At 38.3% G+C, this 26,654-nt stretch overlaps 1 protein-coding gene across 7 annotated transcripts in view; it reads right to left on the reverse strand.

Annotated features, from left to right (window-relative positions):
- Window positions 1–26,654, reverse strand: part of rapgef1b (Rap guanine nucleotide exchange factor (GEF) 1b) — a 193,752-nt gene that overhangs the window by 63,614 nt on the left and 103,484 nt on the right. For 4 of the 7 annotated variants that reach the window (XM_041193425.1, XM_041193424.1, XM_041193423.1 and 1 more), the window contains one exon: window positions 19,420–19,622. In XM_041193425.1, the coding sequence (XP_041049359.1) occupies window positions 19,420–19,622 (203 nt within the window). Of the gene's footprint in view, window positions 1–2,640; window positions 2,896–13,614; window positions 13,789–19,419; window positions 19,623–26,654 lie in introns of all 7 variants that reach the window. The other 3 variants (XM_041193421.1, XM_041193420.1, XM_041193426.1) reach the window with 2 other exon arrangements.

Below are 26,654 nucleotides of genomic sequence, written 5' to 3' on the forward strand. Positions count from 1 at the left end.
TTGCTTCCTGAAAATGACCCCCTTATCCCAACTCTGTCTTCTATTTAGTTAGCCAATCCTCTATCCATGCTAATATACTCCCCCCAACACCTTGTTATCTTATTTAATAGTCTTATGTGTGGTACCTTATCAAATGCCTTTGGAAATCCAATTATATCTACCGGTTCCCCTTTATCTATCCTGCTTGTTACCTCCTCAAAGAATTCTAATAAACTTGTCAGGAATGATTTCCCCTTCATGAAGCCATGCTGACTCTGCTTGATTTTATTATGCATTTCTAAATGCTCTGCTATTACATTCTTTATAGTAGACTCTAACAAGTTCCCAATGACAGATGTTAAGTTAACTGGTCTTTGGCTACCTGTTTTTTTGTCTCCCTTTCTTTTTGAATAAGGGTGTTACATTGGTAGTTTTCCAATCCTCTGGGACTTTCCAGAAACAAAGGATTCTTGGAAGATTACTACCAATGCATCCACTATCTCTGTAGCTACTTCCTTTAATATCCTGGGATGCAACCCATCATGCCTTTAGCCCCTTTAGTTTCCCTAGTACTTTTTCTCCAGTGACAGTTATTGTATTTATTCCCCCCCACCGCCCGCTTTTGCCCCTTGATTTAGTATTTTTTGGAGTGCTATTAATATCTTCTACTGTGAAGACTGATGCAAAGTTTTTATTTAACTCTCCTGCCATTTCCTGGTTTCCCATTATTTCCCCAGCCTCATTCTCTAAGGGGCCATGTTCACTTTGGCCTCTCTCTTCCTTTTTAAATATTTAAAGAAGCTCTTACTGTCTGTTTTTATATTACTTGCTAGTTTAACCTCAAAGTTTATTTTCTCCCTCAATACTTTTTGGTCATCTTTTGTTGGTTTTTTAAAAAACTTTCCCAATCCTCTGGCTTACCACTAATCTTTGCCACATTGTATGTTTTTTCTTTCAATTTCATGCTATCCTTAACTTCCTCAGTTAGCCATGGTTGGTTTATCCCCTTCCTAGAATCCTTGCTGCTCACTGGGATATATCTTTGTTGTGAGTCATGAACATTGTGCATCAGTCATTTTTTCTGCTAAACTCCTTTCCCAGTCACTCCAGCCAACTCTGCCTTCACCCCTTTGTAATTATCCTTATTTAAGGTTAGCACAGTTGTTTCCGATCCAAGTTTCTCACTCTCAAACTGAATGGTAAATTCTACCATATTATGGTCACTGTTTCCTAGGGGATCTTTTACTCAGATTTATTAAACCTGCCTCATTACCAGATCCAAAATAGCCTGATCCCTGGTTAGATCCACAACATATTGTTCTAGGAAACTGTCCCAAATACGCTATGAATTCTTGCTTGTGGCTACCTATGCCAATTTGATTTTCCCAACCTACATGAAGATTAAAGTCACCCATGATTAATATACTGTCTTTATCACATGCCCTCATTATCTCCGGATTTATTCTCGGTCCAACAGTATAGCTGTTAGGAGGCCTATAGACAGGCTACTCCCACCAGTGTCTTCTTCCCCTTGTTATTTCTTATCTCCACCTGTATGGATTCTACATCTATGTGTGGGACAGAATTTTTGCATGGGCAAGACCGAGTACAGAAGGCAGGTTTCCTTCCCTAAAAGATGCTGGTGAACCAGTAACGTTTCTCCCTCATAGTATGTCATGCCCCAAATGTGGTGATATCAGCAAACGTTAATGTCATTTCTCTTGTACTCAAGTCTGAATAACCTTTTTAAATGGAAATCTAGAGGTCTCATCACAGATTGAAAAAAACTGCAACCATATCATGCCAACTTTAGAATGATATGTCAGGGTAAGTTAATTCACAATTTTACAACAGTTAGAGCTACATTTACGTTAAGGCTACAAACAACATCACCCTCCATTCCAATTGGTTTCTCTAATTCCTTGTCTTTATTTCCAATATTTACACATAATTGTATGGACATTGCAACCTGACCCATTCACATTTCTCATAATCCTTCCTTTCTGTTTCTTTCTTCTAAGCTCCTCTTACTCTACATGTCTCTCCATATACTTTATGTTTAAATTTGAACTATTTTGCCTCTTCATTATTCCCAATTTCTCCTCCAAATGTGATAGGGCAAGTCCCTCGACGTTTGGGACTTTGTGTAGTTTTCAATGAGTGTGGGCTTATATCACAACTGGAAATTTTAAAATTTTACAACCCAAAAGCAGTTAGGGTGCTAAGTGGGGATATGCTATGATTGGGAGTTGAGGGTTAAAGCTTGTAACAAGCCTACAGAATTTGACCCTGCCTGCTTTATACTTTATATTATGTGATTCCTCAAGTGATTCCACAGTAAGGAACATAAAACATTAAGAGTCCAAATTATCGACACTGCACAAGTTGCAATTTTTCTTACCGGTAGACCATTTGCTTTAAAAAGTGATGAGAGATCTTGCAAACATCCCTTTTTAAAAAAACTTTTCTGAAGATGATTTTCATTTTGAGTGGATAGTGTACAAATGGTCATTGTACATTTAAAGCAAGCTGAAATGATTGAGGCGGGTGAATAAATATCAAGACATCAACCAAATTCCCTAACCCAATCTCAGTTTTCGGGGAGTTTAAGTGAGAATGCAGGATTTGTAAAGCACCAAAGCATTCATAAGTAGTTCTCACCGAAGAAGTTTGGAGAGAGGTGGGAAAAGCAGATTCAGGAGGGAGGCAGACAGGAACAGGCTTTGCATTGTCATGAGAGCAGTCCAGCAGTTCCGTAGCTTTCACTATGCCAGCCGAGCCCGGTAAAGTTAGATCGGAGCTCCTCGATTGGTGCACAGCTGGAAAGTGGGAGGTGATAGTGCAGAGAGAAGGAGATGCAGAGGTGTGATGGTGAGGAACAAAGTCCTGCGAATAGGACCTAAAAACCGACTTGAACTGAGAAGAGAAAAAGGAGAGGTTCACAGGTCAAATATAAAAAAATCAGACAATCCCATAATGTAGTAACTTAAAAGTAATTTCTTTAAGAGAATTTGCCCTTCCCCCACCATGCACCAAGTCTTTTTAACTACTTTTATTTCTTTTCTATGATCAATTTCTAACATATATTGAGCGCCATTTTCCCCATCCAACAGCAGCAAGTTTAGATTGTTTAAACCAATGTTTTGAACAGAAAGCATGGAGTAAAGAGCTGCACGGCAAGCCTAGTGGTTCAGTTTCACTGGTGCAAAAACCATAATGTGTTGCAAAATAACCATCGTTAGTTCAAGACAAAAAATATTATTCAAATGAGTGCTTGGTGTCTTCAGACAAAATTCTAAAACGTTGATCATTGTTTTTTGATAGAAACAATGGCTTTCAAACTCAAATTATAGATCTACAAAAAATCTACAAGCATTCAGATTTGGCAAGCTCTCACACTGCTGTAATATGGTCAGTTTTACAGTTGGATTCATCCAATAAAAGTTGTAACAGTCATAACCCTATTTACGCAATTTTAAGCTCTACCACTATTATCGAATCAACTACAACGTCTAGCTTCTACGTGACAGCAACATTTCTGGTCAGTCTCAAGATCATATTGTGCCCAAAGAATCAATGCAGGCTAATAAGGAAGCAGAGGGCAATGCTTCACAGAACAACCAAATGAACCAGCTAGCTAGCTCCAATCACTTTTAAAATTTTTGCTGAGCTTGAAATTTTGTGTTCCAAGTATGACAACTTCCCCCCACCACCCCTAATAACTTCTGGCTTTTAAATACAGTATTTTTTGTCACTACAATGAAATAGTTATAGCAAATAATTATTGCTAACTTTTGTGTATAGAAAGCAAGAGATTGCATTTAGTGAAGGTAATATTACAGAATCAATCACAAACTGAGATCATGTCTAACTTGGCATTGACTAGTCGTTGGATCTGCATACATCTTATTAATCTATTTAGGCACTGATGTTGGGGATCAAACGAGCTCAGGAGGGTGAATGCACCCAAGAACCCAACTGGGGGGGGGCTCAACCGGATGGCACTACTGCCTTGTTCTTTATTAATGTAGGGTTTCAGAAAACAATGCAACATTTCCAACTAGCCATGAATCTTTTGGATTGTTTTATGCTTACGTTTATTCTCTTGCACAATATATGTTCCCACTGGATGAACACAGTTTGGGGGCTTTTCTGATGGTTTGATGAGTTTATTTACTGGCATTTGAGTGATTACATGTTAATCAGTGAAGAAAAAAAAATGTCAAGATCACCAAAGAAAAGAGATGCTGAATCAATCACTGCCTTATTCGCCTAGAAGTCATAACTTACATTAAATTGAGGCAAAAAAAGTTCTTAAGTGTGGGCAAACTGTTTGCTCAAGGCAAGAACTCTGTACAGGTATTGAAAAAAATTATCACTGTAAAATATAGCTTCTGGTGGCATTGAAACTGACTAGAACTGCTCCGGGGGTGTAGTCCACAATGCAGCTTCAGAAGCTGTGGGCCCAAAAATCCAAAAACACTAGAACTGGTTTGATAAAAATGAAATGGAAAGAATAGATGATGAAAAACACCACCTGCATTTATCAAGTCATCCATCAAGATGATCAAGCGCATGATAATATCTGTAAATAAGTCCAGGCTGTACGAAGAATTGAGACACACATCTGCTAGACCAAAGTTACAGTTAAACTGCAGTCCCATGTTGACCAGAGTCACATGAACTTTTATGATAAACCAGTCTTGGCCCACAACTGAGCAGCTGCACACAGTAACAGCACTGATGAAACCACCCTTCTTAGACAAAAATCAGATCCCGAAAAGAGAATTTATTTCTAAAACTTTCTAAAGAAATCAGCTATCGATGATGACGCCATTGATCAGCTGTCTTAGTGTATGATCAATGTATCCTTGCCAAGGAACTTACTAACTCGGACTGAAAAGGCCAAATTGGACTGTCAAAGAGATATAATAATGTCCATAATGTTATTGGAAATTATTTTAAAACATAGTGGTGTGTGTGTGTGTCTTAATTGGATTAAAGCCAGTTGGTCTAGGCGCTTTGATGTACAGAAGAGAAGTAGGTTTGAAATGGTAATTAGATAAACATAGGGAAATAGAAGGTGAGATGTAAAGTGCGAAATTTGCATTTTTAAATAGACCATTCAAAAGAGTGGGTGAAATATTACACCTAACCAGGTGAAGCTCAGAAAGTGTTTATTTTTTTCCAATGCTTACTAGTAAAGTGGGTATTATGAAAGGGTTTTATTGTTAAAAGATTTAAAGTTTAATAAAAACCTAGTGTCAATGAGAATTTGCATTCAAAGAGGAAAATACGTATAAAGGGAGAGAAGGCTGTTGGTAAAAGGAGGGGGGATTCTAAGATCTAAAGCCTCCAGCCTGTAAGCCTCAAGTCTGTCTGTGAGGAGCCAGAGCTGAAAGAAATTTATTTTGAAAGTGACTGTCCAGGGTATGCTTTGCCGGGGGTCTGTTTAAATCTATGCATTTTACCGCTGCTTTAACTGGGGTGTAACTGAAAGTCAGATTAATTAGGAAACTTTTGTAGTTATTATAGTACTAATTGTGTAGACATATGTATGTGCTTACAACCTTTGTATTACTAAATGTTTCATGTAGGTTTATAAAAAACCTCGAGACTCAATGTTCTTATTAATACTGAATTGAAAGCCTGCATCTCGAAACTTACAAATTGCAAAAATGGGTTATGACATTTGTTTCAAGTTTCCCCCTGGGATTTGAATGACTCAGCCTTTACCATCAGCTGTGTCATAATAGGACTCAAATGGGATGGCACCCACTTCTGATGCTATCCCAGTTCGGATTATACTAACACCTCAACAAACTCTCTCATCAGTCAAAGAATTCATTGCAGAAAAAATGAGATATTTTGGCTGTTTTCTTTGATGTTAAATAAATGGAAAAAAGAACATTTATTTATTCAGTGCATAGCTAAACCATACAAACCAGGATTGCCCCAAGTCTGACTCTTTGTGCAGTTTGCTGATCTTGTCTACTGTGGCAGAATTGAGCAAGAATTGAGTTCAGCAGCCTCAGGTTAGAGAAAAAGAGGTCAAGAAAAAAATTGGACAGGGTCAGGCTCAGCTGTGATGTCTCCATCGTCAAAGAACCAACTAACACTCAAGGCATTCTTAAATAATGACCACTCTAGAGAGGTACCAGAATCAGTTAGTGATGAGCATCTACATCCTTCAGTAACAGCAGAAAATTGGCAAATAAAACAGAGGGCATTGGAGAACAGTGAAGTCCTGAACTATTTTACACCCACCAGACACAAACTACACTCACACAGATATCCTAAAATCTGGCACCAACAATTTGATCTCAATCTCTCTACATTTGTGTTAAAAATAGCATAACTGATCTGCAGGACAGCCAGGAGACAAAGGCTGAGATCTGCAAAGTGAAATAGAAAAGTCTAACTGCATGGCGCAAAGCTGTTGTATTTATATAATTTAGCTGGCAGTGAATGTGCTTAGTCATTTTTTCCACACTAAATGAATAATAGTATAACGATAAGAGTCCTGAGAGCCAATTGTTTTGTCTACTCTCTAAGATAGTATTTACATAGATTTGGGTTACACTGGGGCCCCAAAATATCAAAAATACATCAGATTTATGGCATAGTTCTCATAATTGTGCACTTATCTACCGTTTCATAATGTGTAAAGCAACTTAACTAGTACAAATAACTATTACAGCTTGCAAATTAAATTTTCTTTGTCTGGAAAGCACTGCTAAATTTATGTAGGTTAGCATTTTTTGAACCAGAGAAATTACACATGGCTATCAAAGAATTAACTTTATGGTATCATAAGGAAGTCTAAGTTTTATAATGCCATGATAAATCTGAAGTTGAAGTTCCATTTATTTATCCACAACCTTCATAACAAAGGAGTTAGGAGTTTCACATTGTAATGTCATAATGAAACACAGACTGGATAAGCCAGATGTGTGATGGGGAAAAAAATCCCATGTATTTATCTATGATTAGTTTACTTGTCTTAATTCTCAAGATAATATAGCTACCCCAAGTTAAAAGGCTACACAACGACAAAGTGACATCATTGGTCAGCCTCCCACTTTCAACCGAGTAAACTTGAGCTCATCTAAAACTCCGTTACCTATATCCTAACCTTCATCAATTACTGTTCACATCAACCCTATATTTGCTGGCCTACATTGGCTCAGCAACTCCTTGATTTAAAAATTCTCATGCTGGTTTGCAGGTTCGTCTATAACCCCATTCCTCCCCAGCCCTGCAACCTCCTCCAACCCAAGATCTGAGCTCCTCAATTCTGGTTCCTTGCACATTCCCAATTTTTATCATTCCACCACTGGCAGCCATACCTTAAACTGCCTAGGCCTTATCTCTCAAATTTCCTTCCAAAACCTCTCCACCTCTCTCATTTCTCCATTGCTTTCTTCTCCTTTAAAACTGACCTCTTCCTACCCTAGTATCTTATGTCTGTCAAATTTTGTTCAAAATCATTCGCCTTGTGAAGCAACTTGGGGCATTTTACACACCGCTAGAGGTGCAAATGTAAATACAAGTTTCTGCTGTTGACCTTGATTGCCCTCTTGCATGATACTTACCGACCATAGATGCAGAAATGAGTATGATTTTTTTTTTTATCGGTGGGGGGCCGGTGGCAGGAGGGCAGTTTTAGAAGAGTGAATTATTACTGGGACAATTGTAAAGCAGTGATCATTAAAATGATCTTTTAATGGCATCTAGAGCAGAAATCTTTCATATTAATGAATGATAACACTTAAGCAACACTGAATTAAAGGTCTATTAAGGTACCTTAAGAATGATGGCGAATACTAAAGTAAAATTTCAAAATGAGAACTTGCATTGCATTAGGTATAATTCTTTCCCAAACTCATTTTTTGCCCCCCACCTTAAACCAGCTTATATTTCACCCCTTTCCTAATATTCAATCAGTTCTGTTGAAGGGTCACGAGGACTCGAAACGTCAACTCTTTTCTTCTCCACCGATGCTGCCAGACCTGCTGAGTTTTTCCAGGTAATTCTGTTTTTGTTTTGCCATAACCTGTTTGAATATGGTCTGGAACCAGTGTACAGCAGATATTACAGGAAGTTAAGGGGTGCCAATTAATGTCCATTGTAGGTGCTGAATCCAGTCTGGCTGAAAAAATGTCATGACACTTTGATATGAATGTCAGGTCATACCAGTTTCAACATCATTAATTGTTCAAATTTGCTCTCCCACAGTGCAAGCTTATCCAAAGTTGGGTGCCCCCTCCCCCAACCAAATGAGGGATGAAGAACTTATCAACATGGGCTATAGTAGTTGAAAATCACCATCAACTTCTTGCAGCAATGGTGATGTGCAGTTCATTTTAAAAAGAACACATAATTTTAGAACTTAGAGATGGATTAGCTCAGTGGGTAGCTCTCCTGCCACTTGAGCCGGAAGGTCCCAGGTTGAAGTCCCACTCAAGAACTTGTTGGCTACGAAAGAACCCAGACACGGGTGCAAGCAAGCCAGCATGCATCAGTACTGGTCCCCAGGGAGTTGATAAGAGGGGTGGTGGGGGGAGGTTAGCAGCAAGAAGGCCACCTGGCTGTGAAACCACCTGCCACATCCAGAAATGATGCTTGGTATACAGGTGATCAACCAACATTGTAGCGAGCCCCATTAAACATGGGAAACAAGAGGAACCCCACAAGTTTATAACTTGACCTGGATTGTCCAAAGTTCAGTGGCTTCAATATACCCCCAGTCTTATTTTGTGTTTTTGTTGAAAATGAGAGAGTTTTAAGTAAACATTGAATTTTAGTCATATCAGAAAAAAATGAAAATCAATACCATTGTTTGCACTACAACTTTATTCCAAATGTTACATAACAGAAAATATGTATGATTTGGAAGTAGCAAAGGATTTTCAGTGCTCTGAATTAATAACTTCAAATTTCACCAGAAGCACTAACCTTATGATACACATTCAAATCCCCTCACTTGTTTAAAACTTACATTGAAACTAAAGAATAGCTGTGTTTGTTTGCAATGTTCAGTTTTTATCCTGTGTGTAGGCTTTCCTCCACCTGCCCTAAATTTGGTCTACAATAGTATTTTCAGAGTACACTGCAAAATTCCAACAGGAGTAGATCACTCTGCAGAAGCTGCCAAAATGGTCCCTTAGAGAGAATAAAATGGCTACATGACTGCAATAAACTTTTTAAAAACACTACTTTCCTGCGTGCATTATAGTTTCTAAAATTGGATCATCTGAATCGTTCCTTTAAAGTTGGATTGTGATTTTTTTCAATTCTTCAATGCTTGCCCTTTTTCTCCTAGGTCTTTGAAGATGCTGTAGCTAACCAACCAGTCACACTTACCTCTCCCAGTTTAGTGATGTCACTGGATTCTACATTCTGAAATGCCCCCGAAATAACTTTCGCTTGCTCTCTCACCGTCTTCAAAAGGTCTACTTGTGGCAACTTATAATTTAGATGTTTGACAGTTCCATCTCCTTAACTATGTAGTCACTCTTCCATTCCCTCCCCAACTTATTCTAAGTTGTTAAGGCTGTAGACAATATATGCCATTTAAAAAAATAACTACAACAATAAACCTTTTTACAAATACTGAAAAAGATAAATTACAATTTTAGGTTTAATTATTCCCACAACATAATTGTTCTGAAAGTCTCCATGCATGCTCCAATTTACAAAGTTCAGAAGTAGAGGCATGATCTAGACATATTAAAAGTGATTAGTTCTAAATCCCTAGTATTTAGTCATAAGGGGACTCAGTTAACAGAAATTAACAAAAAAGGGCAGAAAATCTGGGCTCTTAAACTAGTTATTTAAAATAATCAGTCAGCAATCAGGTAATGACTTAAACACAACAGACTGTACCTTACTATCTGTTCTTGGCAAGTGTAGAATGGCGAACCAAATTAATTTGTGGTTTCTCATACACTACTTATCCTACTGAAATAGGATACATTTTACAGTCCAGTCAGCACATTATTGCTGATTAAAATCTTATTAATATTATAAAAAAAACAGATTCTGTATTAGAACAAATCATAACTGCCAGTAAACCAGACAGCTCAAACCTATTTGAAGGTGCCCAGTTTTCACAGTTCTATGGTGGACCAATATTGTGTTTTGCAGAGTAAATAGGAGACAGAGTTTTCCCTGCAATTCCTCACATGCAAGTTTCTAATTTGAACTGGGGGAGTCTATTGGAAGAGAGTTAATCTGCATCACCTTTAAATATTTAACATCTCGGTTCATAAACAGCATTGAATGAGAGCTGGCAGCAATTCATTACTTGTGTTTCAAAGTACTGCACAGTAGAAAAGGGAAGCTACTCTTTTTTTTTGGGGGGGGTGGAAAGAGAGAAGGGAGAAGTGGGGGGAACAAGGTGACAACTTCAGGTATTCCAAAAAAACCTTTTTAAAAAGAAACTAACACAAACACGAAAAATTAAAATTTACACCTATCATGTAGCTCCTCAATTGGCCATTTCTCTATGGTGATGCCAGACTCTAATTTGGTATCAGCACACAATTCCACTCAAAAATGGATTTTTTAAATGGATAAGCAAAAAAGTCAACAGAAGTAGCAAGTTATAAGGTACTTGAATTTCTAGGTTTACCAGTTTCTTTTTAAGTCCATCAATTTGTAGCCATTTCTAACTTGACAAAATATTAGACAAAAATACAGGTAGCACAGTTACTAAACCAAACATAAGTCAGTGATCCTTTAGTTATGAGAAGGTCCTTTAGTTATGAGAATGTAGGTAAAATCAATTTTTCCTTGAAAATATTTTAAAAACCTACCAATTCACTATTATTTTAGATCAAACCAAGAAACTAGAAATTAATTTCCTGTGATCTATCCCCACCCCCACTACAGTTTGATATCATGCTGATCCGAATCCAAAAATCAAAGTGACCAGCCACAAGCCGCCTGCCTGACATGCCTGGAACAGCATTGGAATGTTTTGAATGCTGTCACTTGCTGGGGCAAGAGCAGGGCATGAATCACACAAATAAGGCATGTTGTTAATTATCTCTCCTACTCCATATATGTCATCAATTCCCATGAGCCATGACAGCATGAACTGTGCTAGCAGGGATCCTTCTGATGCTGGTTGCCTAGGTTTCAATTTAGCATTTTTTAACATTAGGATTTTCCTTTCTGCTACAAACTTTTGCGCTGGAAAGTGTTACTTTAGTTGTTTATTCCACAGATTTTGCTGAAGACACTTGAAATATGCCAGCGACAGAGAAATTTTTCTTTAGAATACAGCTGTGTGTGCAAGTACTGCTGGTGGTGTAATAAAGATTTTTTAAAAAAACCTAATGTCCCATGTTCAATTGCTATGTTGTTCTCAGCTGTTGAGTCTAATGTGAATTTTAATTTGTACATACACAGAATAGTCCAATTTTTGAAGATTGCAAGTACAGTACAGCATTTTTAACCCAATATGGCTCTTTGCGATGAGTCTTATTTAACAACCACTTTTTAAAATTAGTGCAGTTGGATTTTGCTTAACACTGTCAAAGATAATTTAATTTCAATATAACAATCAGGTTCAAGTGCAAAGGGTTCAGGTTCACAATACTTTTGGATTAATGCCTAAAAACATTCACTGTGTAACCATTTAATATTGATTTGTTAATCGTGCACAATTAGTTGACTCCACACAAAAATCCTCAGCACTGCAGGAAAGTAATAGGGTGACTCAGGAAGTGAAGATACCCTGGCAGTCAACACTTCAATTGGAGGAAACTGATTGAAAATTGGTTTCCTAGAATTTAACTGGTTGTGCTGACCAAGCAGTGGGCATTAAATTTTGCAAGAGGAATAGGAAGAATTGCGGAAGTCATTGTGTTTTAGGTGGAATGAGGGGAGGTAGGAGTGAAAGCAATGGATAATCTTCACAGGAGAAATTGGCAATGGGTTTATATATATATTTTCTTGAAACTTATGTTGAATCTCATAGAATGGGTACACACAAGTGGTTTCTATTTACAGTAGATGTTTAGGAAATCAGAAAATAGTCATATTTTGGGTTTGGTTCACAAACATTGGACTCCTGAAAAGACTATGATTAACTGCACAAAACAGCAACCTTTCACTGTCATTTCTACGCTTGATAATGGCTCATGTTACAATATTAACCGTTTGTATATGTGCATTGCAAGGTTAAGAAACTCAGATGAAAAATAAGAAACTTTAGTTGAACAATAATAAGCAATTAACTAATGTCACAAGAAATTGTATGGTGCAGAATCTCTACCAATAAAAAGATGAGAACTGGCAAATTCTATGTTTTGATCAACGGTCTGCTTATCAAAGTATGAACTTCATGACAAAGGCAGGTAAACTACATAAAAGAAAAATTATTAGCTTAGAAAACATTTATTCAGCAAAGGCAAAGGTGAGCAACCCATTTAAATGATGCCAAATTCTGCATCTGTAGTTGCTACGCATTCCTAGATAATAAGAAAACTTCCAGGATTTCTGAGGAGGCCCAGCAATAATCTGCTCCTCCTCTCCCAAGCCTTCTGACCACTGCAGTCACAACATTATGCTTTTAAGTACCAAAGGTGCTCAGAATGCAGCCTTATTTCACAGGATACTGGTGATTTTTTTCTAATGTTGTGAAATTAGGAGTCTGAACCTCTCTGCTCGGTAACTTGAAATACCAGTTGCTCATATAATAACTCATACAGGAGTTCCTCAGTGTAAATGTACTGGGCCCAACTGTCTTCAACTGCTTCACCAATGACCTTCCCTCCGTCTTAAGGATAGAAGTGGGGATGTTCACTGATAACTGTGCAATGTTCAGGGCCAATCATGATTTCTTAGATACTGAAGCAGTCACGTCCATATGCAGGAAGACCTGGACAACATTCAGGCTTGGGCTAATAAGTGACAATAAACATTCACAGCACTTAAGTGCCATGCAATGATTATCTCTAACAATAGTGAATCTAACCACCTCCCCTTGACACTTAATGGTATTAACATCACTGAATCCCCCACTTTCAATATGCCCTCCAAGCAACACACCATCCTGACTTGGAAATATATCACTGTTCCTTCACTGTCGCTGGGTCAAAATCCTGGAACTCCCTTCCTAACTGCACTGGGTGTACCTATACCACATGGACTGCAGCAGTTCAAGGAGGCGGTTCACCGCCACCTTCTCAAGGGCAATTAGGGATGGGAAATAAATGCTGGCCTCACTAGCAATGCTCACATCCCGTAAAAGAATAAAAGAAAAGGAAAAATTCTGATGAGAACTCCATAGTTCTGAAAGGCACTTAACCTGAACAAAGAACTAGAGTTAACTGTATGGCCATCCAATGTAAGCTTTGGTTAATAATATGATGCAAACCCATCCTACAATTTCAGTTGCTGAGCTCTTAATTCAGAAAAGTGCAAATGAAAATTCTTGACAAGTTATATCACCCCAAACAAACAACCAACACGCAATTCTCAAACTGGCGATAATGTAGTGCTTTTCTCTTCAAAAGCCTAACTATTATAGTCCAGTCTGACCTAATTTTTGATTCGCTAAGGCAGATGGAAGAACGCTCACACAGAAGATCACAAGGCACAAGCTTTAGTCAGCACACTCACCGAAGATGAGGATAAGGAGTTGTGACGACTCAGGAAGGAATTGGAGACGGACATGCTGATACTGGTAGCAGTATTGGCGCCCTCAGGCAGGACAAGCACCTTCGACTGCTGAAGATAGAAAGAGGAAGAAGAGAAGGAAGAGGAGTAGGAAGATGAAGCAGCAACACAGGATGCCTGCTTGGAACATCAGTGGAGGGACAGACACACAAAGAGATAGAGACAGAAATGTCAATAGTAAAGGGAATAAACTATAAATTGGAGGATATTTAATGTTATAAAAAGTCAACTTTTAAAGCTGAAATATTTACACAACTGTACAAATTAAAAAGATATTTGATTTTTGACATTTGCAGCGGATCTACAGAATGTCACAGGTGGTACTCAGTAACTGTTTGCCCGTAATATTTCATGTGGAATTTATTCAAGCAAAGTTTTACCAAAAAGTCACCTTTGACATTTCTTTTTCCAAGGACAGTCTCCGTTGAAATAGTTTTAACGTATAGCTTAATCTACACAGCATAATTTACCATGTTTAACATTTTATTCTTGGAGAATAGTTGTTTACACAAATAGTGCTAATCAGAAAAGGCAAATTACTCACTTTTAAGTGCTAGATTGTTCAAATTATCCTTCATAGGCCTTGGATAATCTAACTGGGTAAAAACACTAGATGAAGGTTCGTTTAGTCCTGTATCATGCAATCTTTCCTTCTCTCATATAACACATACAAATGGTCCATGTTTATTTTTTCCAACCAAGTAGTCAGTGCAAAGTTTTGTGAAGGAACCCAAAAATCCGGATTTACATCTTATGTAAAAACAATACGGCTGTTGTTTTAGTTTCTTTCAGTCACCCCAATGCCACTAGCCTTTCCCAAATTCAAAGAAAAAAATAATTGCTCCCAATTTCTGTTGATACTGTTTGTGTACAAGACACCAATTTCTGCAGAGAAGTGCTTCTTCTCAGCACCTCCTCCAGACAGATTGATAGATTAGTTTATTCATCTGAATACAATTCATTGCTGGCAAAACCACATTTCGGAGAGACTGCAACAGGCTTCAAATCAACCAAAATATGAAATGAATCAAAAATAGCAACATCAATTCAGGATATTTTTCTGTGCCCAGACACTCAAAGCACAAGACATCATGCTTTCAAACTAAGTTGAGTAAACTGCAAAATAATTTCTACGTCACTAACAATTTTCTGCAATCCTTCAATAGTTAATGGACTTACTGTGCCTAAGTGTCCCTGGAGAGGGCTGCTAATTTCAACTGCTTCACTTTTATGCAGTGAGCTGCTATGATGATTAGCTACAGCTGTGTACTGCACATCAAAATCTATTAGATCATCCTAGATGCAGTGTAAAAGGTGTTAACTGGGGAGGAGTGGGATGGGTGGTAGGGTTTGCAGGTGATTGTGAGCTCTTTCTTTGGTGTTAAATTGGTTCCAAAGTGAAACATCTGATGGCAAATTTGAAATTAGCCAATCTTACTTGGTTTACTCAGTAATCTGATGAGAATCTCAATCTTACAGTGCAGGAGACAGCCATTTAGCCCATTGTATCTGTGCTCCTTGTAAGATTTATCCAATTAGTCCCAGTCTCCTGCTCTTTCCCCACAGCCCTGTAAAATTTTCCTTTTATATGCAATCACCTATTGAAATTATATTCTATTGAATCTGTTTTCACTACCCTATTAAAAAAAGATTATAACACCTGTTATGTAATAACATTTCTCATCTCCTCTATGGTTCTTTTGTCCATTGTATTAAATATGTGTCCTCTGCTCACTGACCCATCCACTGGTCGTAACAGGTTCTTATTTACTCTATTAAAACCCCTCTGAATTTTGAGCACCTCTATTAAATCTTTTTTCTGCTTTAAGCAGAACAATCCCAGCTTTTCTAACCTCTTCATGTAACTGAACTCCCTCATCCCTGCAACTGGCAGGTCTGCAGTGCACTGGTGAAGACTGACTTTATTGGGTGCTATAGAAGTAGACCTGCCACTAGGGCTAGGATTCTTCCCATGCAACCAGAAATAACTAAACCAATATCCTAATGAACACAATGATCCCAGCTGAACATGTAGCTGGAAGCTTGTCAGTGATGTGTGATGGTAAACTGGCTAATCTCGAGCAGTACTATGCTTTGGAGATCCCTGGGCCTTTGGCACTTGCTGCGCCTTCCTAAGTGTTTGCGCCATATATCAGGAACCGTGTGTGGATTTCAGTAATTTGGTTTAGATGGTGTATAGGTTTCTATGTATGTTAAACATTTGGCTTGACAAAAAAAATCTTAGCGAAACTAAACCATGTTCTATAATCAAAAATTCTTCCCAAATATTGTGATTTTTAAAAAAATCAGCAATTCAGAAAATGACAAATATTTAAAAAAACGTATTTACTGTCACGGTAATAACCTTTAAATTCAAGGGTCTGACCAGAATGGTGTCTCTATGCTCCAAATTCACTGGACAGTCTCTAGCATTAACCTGTCGTTTGATGGAGTTTGTGCGAGTTAATATTGTTTAATGTGCTTGGGTCAACAGATGGTCACTTCCCTATTTATTTCAATAACTGCACTATTTAAAAAAAGTCTGTTTACTTTAGCAGACTCAATGCATTCAGAAGTTTCAAGCCAACATATGTACTGCACTATTTTTCCAAAGAATTGTCAGAAATCTACACTCCATTGTTCTCTTTTCTAAAGAATGTAATCTGCCAGTAAGACAGTACAAAAATGCACTGCTTGGTTCAAATACAACTGTGGTACTATAATTGAATACAGGATCAAAATTTAACTCTATCTTTGCAAAATCTTCTCAAGTTATTCAACTTCCAAATTTATAGCCAGCAGTTAACCCTTGCTACATCTCCTCGACATTCAAAGGCATTACCAGTGCTGAACCCCACCATCAACCATAATCCTGGGGATTAACCATTGACCAAAAACGTAACTGGACCGCCAAAATAAATACTGTGGCTACAAGAGCCAGTTAGAGGCTGGGGGCTTGCCTCAAGTAACTCACCTCCTGACTGCCCCAAAGCCTATCCAATATCTACAAGGCACAATCAGGAGTGTGATGGAATACTTTCCACTTGCCAGGATGAGTGCAACTCCAACATTCAAGAAGCTTGACACCATCCAGGACAGAGCAGTCTGCTTGATCGGCGTCACATTCACCACCCGATGCACAACAGCAGCAATGTGCAGCATCAACAAGATGCACTGCAGCAACTTGCCAAGGCTCCTTCGACAGCACCTTCCAAACCTCAAACTCTACGACCTAGAAGAGTAAGGGCAGCAGATGCATGGAAACACCACCACCTGCAAGTTCTCCTCCAAAACACACACCATACTAATTTCGAACTATGAGTGTTCCTTCACTGTCATTGGGTCAACATCCTGGAATTCCTTCCCTAAAAGCACTGTGGATGTGCCTACACCACATGGAATGCAACAGTTCAAGGCAACAGCTCACCACCACCTTCTGACACAATTAGGAATGAGCAACAAACACTGGCCTTGGCCTTGACATATCCCATCAAAGAATAAAAAAAATACAAAAAAGCAGCATCTCCATGAAAAGTGATTAAAAAGATGAAGGATAACAACACATTGCAAAATAGGAGAAAATGACAAGTCTGCCAAAAGGATCACTAGCCATTTCCACTCTAAGCAGCAACTAAATATCAATTCTCACTTTTAAAATTACAAAAGACTGCATCCTTCCAAGAAAGTCAAAAATCCTACCACAAATCAACAGTGTTTTTCTTAACCAGCAAAGGACATCTCTCAATATCACCTAATGATTGAATTAACGAATGCTTTTACACCAGGCAGAATTCATGCCACAAGTTGTCTTTCCTATTTCTAGTTGTGAAATACTTGATCTTGTAAACCACAACCATCAACTCAACTTTGAAAGTTTGGCCATTTCTAGTATCTTATAGGACAAAACTACAAAAGCAGCAATGCTCGTATAATCCTGCATGTTCATCACTAAAAACTTGCATAAAGGGTGTCATAAAACACCATTTTAGGATTAATCTCAGATGATTTGAATCCAATGCTTTGCCATGATATACATATTTACAACAAAAAAGTTCCCTAATGCATACAGGTTTAAGTAACTGCACAAAATATGGCATAATGAGCACTATTTTTCTCCATTGTTATGGAAACAGACATTGAGGGTCTAGCAAAAAGGTAAATAAGACTAGGGAAGGAATAAATGTAGTGAAATGGATTGCTAAAAGCATTTTATACTCATGTAGAAAATTGAAAATATAGACACACAACATTATTTCCAACAACATATTTTCAGAAGACATAGCTTATAATTGTGTCAGCTGTTTCCTGAAAAGGAAAGTGGTCACAGATTTACCCATTGCATATAATTTAAATTTTAAAAAATTGACCGGATGGGAAATGCAATGGCACTGACAGTGTTGTTTTGCACCTTCTTTCCCAAATCCTTAACTATTTTTTTTAGTTGACCATAAGTTACATTATGGCAGGCAGCGAAACCAAATTTAACAATACCAAGCATAAACTTGCCCAACATCAGTTGCATTCTTAAATCATGTAGCAGCAAAATAAGCAGGCAAAATTAGAAGTATGACAATAAACTATGAAAGCTGAATAGATCAAGAATGATTAGTCTTCAATAATATTAAAACAGAAAATGCTGAAAAACTCAGCAGGTCTGACAGCATCTGTGGGGAGAGAAACAGAGTTAAAGTTTCCTTTAACACTCAAACATACAGGCTTGAAACGTTAACTCTGTTCCTTTCTCCACAGATGCCGTCAGAGCTGCTGAGTTTTTCTAGCGTTTTCTGTTTTCATTTCAGATGTCCAGCATCGGCAGTATTTTACTTTTATCTTAATGATTAGTCTTTGACAGCTTTGACAACTTAAGCCACTAGTTTAAGCAAAACAGAGCTAAACACTTCATTCTGTGCCAAAACAGACAGGGGCACTAAACATTATCTAGTACATGGAACTAGGATGTGGGGAGAGAGACAAAGTGTTGAGTAATGACCTTACTCACCAAAGGCTACAATATACAGTAATCAACCATATACCTAGAAATTTCAGGTTCAACATCTAACTGACCAAAGCAAGCTCAAAAAGAGATTCGGATTTGTTTTCTTGCCTGTAAATAATTTCCCTTTGGCCAACCACACTTCTTCCAACCCAGAAAAAAATATAAATGGTCTGAATAATATAAGCATCCTTGAGCTTTAATGAAAAGTAAGCGGTGCTACACAGATGTTACTGGAAGACCTGGAAGGGCCTAGTTTGGGACTGGATGAGACACAAAGGCTGCACAGATCATAGTATTTTCAACTGCACATAGCATCACTATTATTTTTGACAAGTTGCACATTAAACGAAGAAGTTGTAACTCGAGTGGTCAAGTCCATTTTCTATTAAGTACTTTATTGAATATGCAACCTATTTTGAGACATTATAGTAAGTTATTACAAGCAAGAATTAACTGTGTAAAACAAAATCCATTAGCAATTAAAAGATATAGTTAGGCACATATTTAGAATCTTTTCCATCCAATAAGCATTAAATTATAAAAAAAATTGAGACACTATGATGGATGCTAACATTTGAGCCAATTTTCTCAAAATGGGAAACATCTATTAGTTGCAGCCCACTGAAGTGATTCCTTCCCATCAGTTTTGCTGCACCCGCTCCCCGACTCTCAGATCTATGAGCCTTGTAACTGAACCCTAATACAACTAGACATTTATGAATTCCTGGCAAAAACAATAAAGTCAAACTCACCAGCTGCCTTTGTTTGGGTGGGAGAACTGGAGGAGGCAGAATCTCAAGAGATGAATCAGTGCTGCTGAACGAGTCATTGATTCCATAGACTTCCTGAAACCGTTTGTTTCTCTGCTCATAAATATGCTCATTCTGTGGTGTCTGGTAAAAAACGTGAGGCTGCGGCTCAGAATAATCCTCCACAAACTGCATATACGCATGGACTAAAAATTTGAGGAGGGAGGAAAAGGAGAAAAACAAATGAGCAAGCTATATTAGGATGGATTTGTCCTAGTCATCAGTGATAATGGGAACTTCGCAGCATAGCAGTTAGACAGCGTACTATCAAGATCATTGAGATTAATTTCTTAGGTTCCTGGGTAAAGCCTCCAACACTAAGAAAACATCCTACAGCTACAAAATAGTAGGAAGTGGGAAGGTAGGAAGACTGGAGAATAGAAGGGAGTAGTAGATATGGAAATCCTTGCTGATCTTGCAGTAAAAGACCTGAAGGCTAATTTGTTTATACACCTTTGACTGAATAAACATGACACTTCCCTTTGATTTTATTTTGCTTTTAGAACTAAGAATGGGACAAAATAGCTGCTAATTTTTGGGAGCGAGAATAGAAAGATAACGAAATCAGAAAGTCCTTGTGATACACGACAAGCCTGCCAGCGTCTGAAGAAAACCAATAGCTGATCACTAATAATTGCAATTTTTATCCAAAACACTTTACAGCCAATGAAGTGCTTTTGATTTTCTTCTAATGTAAGATTCTTACTAGACTCAGAATTACATGGCTTCAAACGTATTGTAGGGCTTGGGCACATTATTCAGGCTGGTGCTGTGATGCATAGCGAGTGTGCACGGCATTGCTGGAAGTACCATCCTTTATATCTCAGATGAGACATTAAACTAAGTGCCCGTCTACCTGCAAAAGATCCTGAAGAACAGGAGAAGTGTGCTTCTGGTGTCCTGGCTGACATTTTGGCAGAAAGATTTGGGAACAATAGGCCCAAAGTCATTGATTCATATCAAGCATGCTACACTACACTTACTACAGGTCAGGTCTCAAATACTGCATCCCAAAATATTTTCTGAAAGGAATTTAGCTAATTTACATTTGAATTAAATCAGTACCATTTGTTTCCACCATGTCACTTAGAAACCTATTCCAAAGGTTTACCATTTATTCACTAAAAAACATTTCTGCACATTAGTTTAGAATTTACCCCCTCCCCACCACCCCCCAAGCATAGGGCTTGTCATTTTATTCTACTATTCTGAATAAGGCAAACCAATATATTATCTAGTCCCTTTAGAATCCTAAAAAAACAGGAACCACATCACCCCTTGCCCCCACCCCAAAGCTTCTCCATTACAGATGAGTACATGTCTAATTTACATAATCACTCATCATAATCCCATCCCTTTAATCATTCATTGCTCTCCTGCAGCCTTTCAATAACTGCAATATCCTATCTGAACAGAGGCAACCAGAACTGTGGTCATTACAATGATTTATAATATGGCAGGACTGCCTACTAAATCAGCTTAGTATTGATCATTAAATAAGTCCCATCCGATTTGGATTACTCACAGCTTCAATTTACTGAAAGTCGGATTTCTTTCACTTTCCATGCACATTATTTTCTTTCCATTTAAATAAAAGTTCCTTTCTGGATCTTTTAGTCCCAATGTGAAGTACTTCATATTTCTCTACATTGAATCTCATCTGCTACCTATCTGCCTAGTTTTTAAGTGTATTCAAATCCTCCTGTTGCTTATCCTGTTCAATGCTGGAATCTACCAACTTCAATAGCTTTGTATCATCCGCAAATTTAGTCGCTGTGTTTATCACTCCTTGCTCCAGGTCATTTATTAAGATATTAAGGAGAGACCCCAAAGCCTATCCCTATAGAACCCACAATTAATATTTGCATGGGTTTATGACAATCGCTGTACAACTGCCCTCTAGGTTCTACTGCTGAACTATTTTGGTAACCACGGTAAAATATTTCTACTGATTCCCACTTTATTCTCAGTGAAAACCTTTCTAGGGAAAAGGATCAAAGGCCTTGCTGAAATCCAAATACACCACATTCATTTCCCAATGAAGTTCCTTTGTCACAAAGAAAACCCATTAAAAACTAGATTTAAAGGCCTCCCCTTCATGAACCCATATTGACTCTTTTGATTATTTCTATTTAGATGTTCATTATCTCCACTTATAATGGACAGCAAACTTACTGGTGCGTGTCATTTCTTGGATCACTTATCAATTTTTTTTTTTTAAAAAAGTGTGACATGTGCCTTTCTCCAGTCATGAAACATTTCTTCAGTATTCTGATTTGGGGCAGCTTTCCTGCAAATTCCACCTTTTCTCCCTTCAAAGCTGCTTCAATTGTCCAGCCTGAGATTTACTGACCTTAAGGTTGTGCAGCAGTTCAGATTATCCAGAAACCAACAAGCAGGCAGTGTACAAGATTTGAAAGTGCATTACAGATTTAAATATATTGAAGATCGGACAATGGATGGGGAAACAGCAAGTTGACATTTCAGGTTGAAGACCACACTTCACACCTAAAGCAGTTCCATCTCTCTACAGATGCTGCTTGACTTGCCGAGTATTTACAGATGTTCCCTTTTATGATTGCATATTCCCAGCATTTGTAGTATTTTGCTCAATGCATTATAGTAGAGTTACACTGCATAGAGAATAGCTCATGTGGATTCTCTATAATTGAGGCCACTATAAAGAAAGTTTAGACAAGAAGCAACCATGTATCAGTCTAATAATTAATGTAGTCTATCAATGTGGGATATAATAAACTAATTTCAATATTTTAGAATTTATTTACTTCTAATGACTTTGGCTGCACCTTGCAGTGGAGGCTATTTGGAGCCTGACTCCTTTCTATACGGGCCTTAGCAGACTTATTGCTCTATGCTTTTTGAGTGGTCATTTGCTTGGCTATCAAATGTCGACTGAACTGATACCAAATATGATCCCTTCCCTCCTTCGTACCCTCCAACAAAGGCAGGCCTGGGAACCATATAAGGAGCTTCAAAATAGCAAGTACAAGTGCTCTGTTAAAACAGAACCAATTACTAGAACTAGACCAGTCCAAAATTTATTTTTCCCTCTTTTTGAGTTTGTGCTGTAAGAAGCTCACGTGGTGGAATGATATAACTCAAGAACTTACAAGATGCCTCCCATTGACAGCATTAGAGAGTCTACTAGTTCATAAAAGGACCAATGTCAAACTTATCTGCTATGTTATGAACATTTTTGTACATTGTGGTTCCACAACTCAGGAATAAATTTCTCACAGCTAAATCTTTCTTCCTCTTCAGCGACTATACAGAAAGAGGCACTGTTCCAGAACAAGTATTCATTCAATAGGAATGTATACATGATTTTGCAATTAACCACATTTATATCATCTCAGTTCTATACAGATGGTGTCTACATCACATCCTGTTCAGTTCCTGTGTAAAATGGGTGCAATGTATCATTGTAAATAAAGACAAAGCTTCAAGCTGTAGCATATAACATTAAGTGAAGAAAATCAAATTCTCCATGTTATCTTATTTAGAACAGATGTTCATTGACAAAGTGCCTTTTGGTGAGGGCTGGAAAACAGAGCAGCTGTTTCCGAATTCCAAATCTAGATCCACATTCCATCTGCAAAACTGCTGTCTATTATACCACAAATGGAAATATATAGACTGAAGAAAAACTCAATTATCAAGATCTATGCATATGTATAAGTACATGTATGGTTACTTTTTCACTTGTGCAATTACACAATTGGGGGGAAAAACTGCTTAAAAACATATTAGCAGATAGGCAAAGATGGCTCACACACCAATTTCATACTAATAAAATATATACCAAGAATTGCATGGCATTCTTCAATAACCAGTGAAGGTGCCTGACAGCACTTATTACTTGTTTTGCATGTCAGCTGGTGAACACTGGCCAAAGTGATAAGAGTTACTAATAGCACCTTAAACACAGGGGATGGATAATCCAAGGAGCCTTGAGGAAAAAAGGGTGGAATTTGCAGGAACACTGCCACAAATCACTGAATACTGGAGAAGTATCTGGGGACTTGAGAAAGGCAAATATTCTAAATTTTTTTTTAAGATTGCAAGTGATCCAGGAAATGATAGACCAGTAGGTTTGCTGTCCATTGTAAGCAGAGATATGGAGACCCTTGTTAAAAGTAAGATCCTAATCATCTAGGTAGAAATAATCAAAGAAGAGTTAATATAGGTTCATGAAGGAGAGGGCTTGTCAATCCAACTTAGTGAATTTTCATTGTGTGACGAAGGCGCTTCATTGAGGGAAAGAAACGAAAGTGGTGTACTTGGATTTCAGTGAGGCCTTTGATACCTCTCCTCTAGGAAAGGCTGATACTGAAAATAAAGCAGGAATCAGTAGAAATATTTCAGTGGTTACAGAATTAGTTCACCAGCAGAACCCAGGGGGAGGCTGTACAGTGATTATCATAAGCCCATGAAAAGTTACCATTGGGTTCTACAGGGTTGTGTTTTGAGATCTCTCTTTAATACCTTCATAAATGACCTGGGGAGAGGAGTCTCAAATGCAGTGACTAAATTTCAGATGATATGAAGCTAATGAAGTTGGCAGACTCCAACATTGAACAGGATAAACAATTAGAGGAATTGAATGCACTTCAGAATTGATTTAATTTTTTTTTGAGAAGGATGGAAAATGTTAAACTAAAATTCCTAGTAAGGTTATTAGAGCATCAAGATGGATCCTGAATCTTCTCTTCATGTACTAACTGCCATACATACTGTATTTTTGTACTTTAATACCTGACCTCCTATGCTATAGAAAAACCATGGAATAAAGCGCAATGTGCAAATTATTGTACTGCCAATGGCTTCTACCAACAGTCTAAATTTCCAGCATACATTTTTGGCCTTTTATCAATGATTATACCTTTCAGTTCCTAACATGCAGCGAGATTTGGACTACTAATGAGTATGGAAGAACACAGCACAAAACTAATATGAAATCAAAACTGCTGGTCCAGGAGATCTTAACCTGGTTATGATCCTAGACCAGGTCCCAAAGTTTTGGTTAAGATCCAATTATGGACCAATAATGTTTTGTTTAAAGTAAACAAAATTTGAGATTTAAGGCACTTGTTCAGTGAATAAAATCACAAGATTCCACGGTTTTGAACAAACAAAAATAAACTTTGCTATACAAGGCCAGAAAAATAAAACAATTTCTTATATCTATCTTATAATTTAATATTCAGGGTTAATTTGAGTTAATTTGTGAGCTAACAGACACAATGTGGTCGACCAAATTGCATAAATGCCAAATGTGACCAAAACCAATTCCATGGATTTCTCAACAACCCACCCAGGCATCACTCACAGTGAGACTGGTTGACTCAGTGTAAAACTCCCTCATGAGGATATCCAGTCTTCACCTTTGAAGATCTAACCTGCGAATTCTCTCCAAAAGTTGCTCCAACTCAGACGTAATCAATGACAGCTCACCTCGCAGGGTTTCAATCTCCAGATTCTGTTCTTCTGGACTCCCAAATACACACACAAGCACCAACTCACATGTACAACTTCAGCTCTTCAGCCATGCCGAGCAGAACACTACTGCTCCAAAGCGGTACCTTTGGCCCAATGGCCCACAGCACAGAGTCACCAGCATTGGCTGCCTTCTTGGATCTTCAGGGCTTCTCCTGAACCCTCTTCACTTAAAGTCTGCTCTCTGCAGCTCTTTTCTTGTTTAGAGCATGTTTCTCTGCTGCTCTCCTTTTCACTAAACTGGGACCTTTTCCTGCCCTCTCTCCGGGATTCTTTGGGACCTGTTTCCTTCTCACTTTGGGGCCTCTCCCTATCCCCTGCCTGGGACACTAGTCTTCCATGGTGTGCCACTCCCAGTCACATGACACGGGTTTCCACACCGTTTTCCCTTTCTTTCTTAATGCACAGGCCGCTGGGCCTGTCCTGGGCCAAAAGAACTTGTAACGCAGAACTGCGCAAGTGCAGCCCGCTCCCAGACTGCACACATGCAAAAGTTCAGAGGTTCATCGGGAGTTGAAGTTCCCAACCTTTGCTCTCAACTCAGAGATAAGTTGTAGTCCTCATAACAACACAGATCACAATTTAAAATTTAGATTGCAAACTTAAAAAAAAAATTATTCACTCAATATGAGCATCACTAGCAAGGCGAGTATTTATGCCTCATCCCTAGTTTCCCTCAAAGTGCTGGTGGTGAGGCATTTCCTTAAAACATTGCAGCCGAAGTAGTGAAGAGATCCTCACAGTCCTAAGAGTTCCAAAATTCTGATCTAATGACAATTAAGGAACATATCTAGGTCAGGATGGGGTGCAACTTGAGGAGAATCTGGAAGGATAAACTTTCTGCCCTTGTCCTTCTAGGTTTGTGGTCATAATGAGCTTGGGAAGTACTACTGAATCTTTTGGTGATTTTCTGTAGTACTGTAGTGGTACACACTGTAGCTACAGTGTGCCGATGGAGGGAGTGAATGTTGAGAGTGACTGAGAGGCTGATCGAGCAGGGATAGTGGGGGGTGGGCAGTGCACAGAGGTACTGAGCAGTGATTTACCTTAATGCAAAGAGAACAGTCAATAGGTTTGGTGCAGGAGTAGAATTCCCACTAGAAATGCGTACTCATTCTCCTCAAAATGGTGACAACAATGCTGCAGGGTTAACAGAACAGATGCTACTAGTTGCTTTTGTGGTTGGTGCCACAGAGAATGGGAAGTAGAAAGTATAACTTAAAGGCCAAGTGTAATGAACACAGGAGGAGATTTATATCAAGCTTCTTGGTGATGCCATGGGGGCTTTGCAACCACCATGACGATATTTTTTGTTAACAGAGGGTAGTGATAAGGAGATAAAGGTGGGACTGACAGGTTAGCAAATATATTAGGAAGGTAGTTTTGGAGTGGTAACTGATAGCCTGAACGTGTCAAAATTAACAAGGTGAGTGGAGCCACAAATAGGAACAGCTTTCTACATGCGCCGACATTACGTTCAGGCCTCTGCAAGTCTTCAATAACCTTTCTATACAGGACTTATACTGCTGGCATACTGCCAGTTGGGGCCAAAGCCACAAGCAGTTATACATTTTAAGTTAGGGATAGCTACAACAATTAGTATTTTTAACAATGCAGGTTCACAAGTTGGGGGTGGGGGGGGGGATGTTCAAAGTGAAAGG

Source organism: Carcharodon carcharias, chromosome 8 (genome assembly GCF_017639515.1).
Source record: "Carcharodon carcharias isolate sCarCar2 chromosome 8, sCarCar2.pri, whole genome shotgun sequence".
Taxonomy (NCBI): Eukaryota; Metazoa; Chordata; class Chondrichthyes; order Lamniformes; family Lamnidae; genus Carcharodon; species Carcharodon carcharias.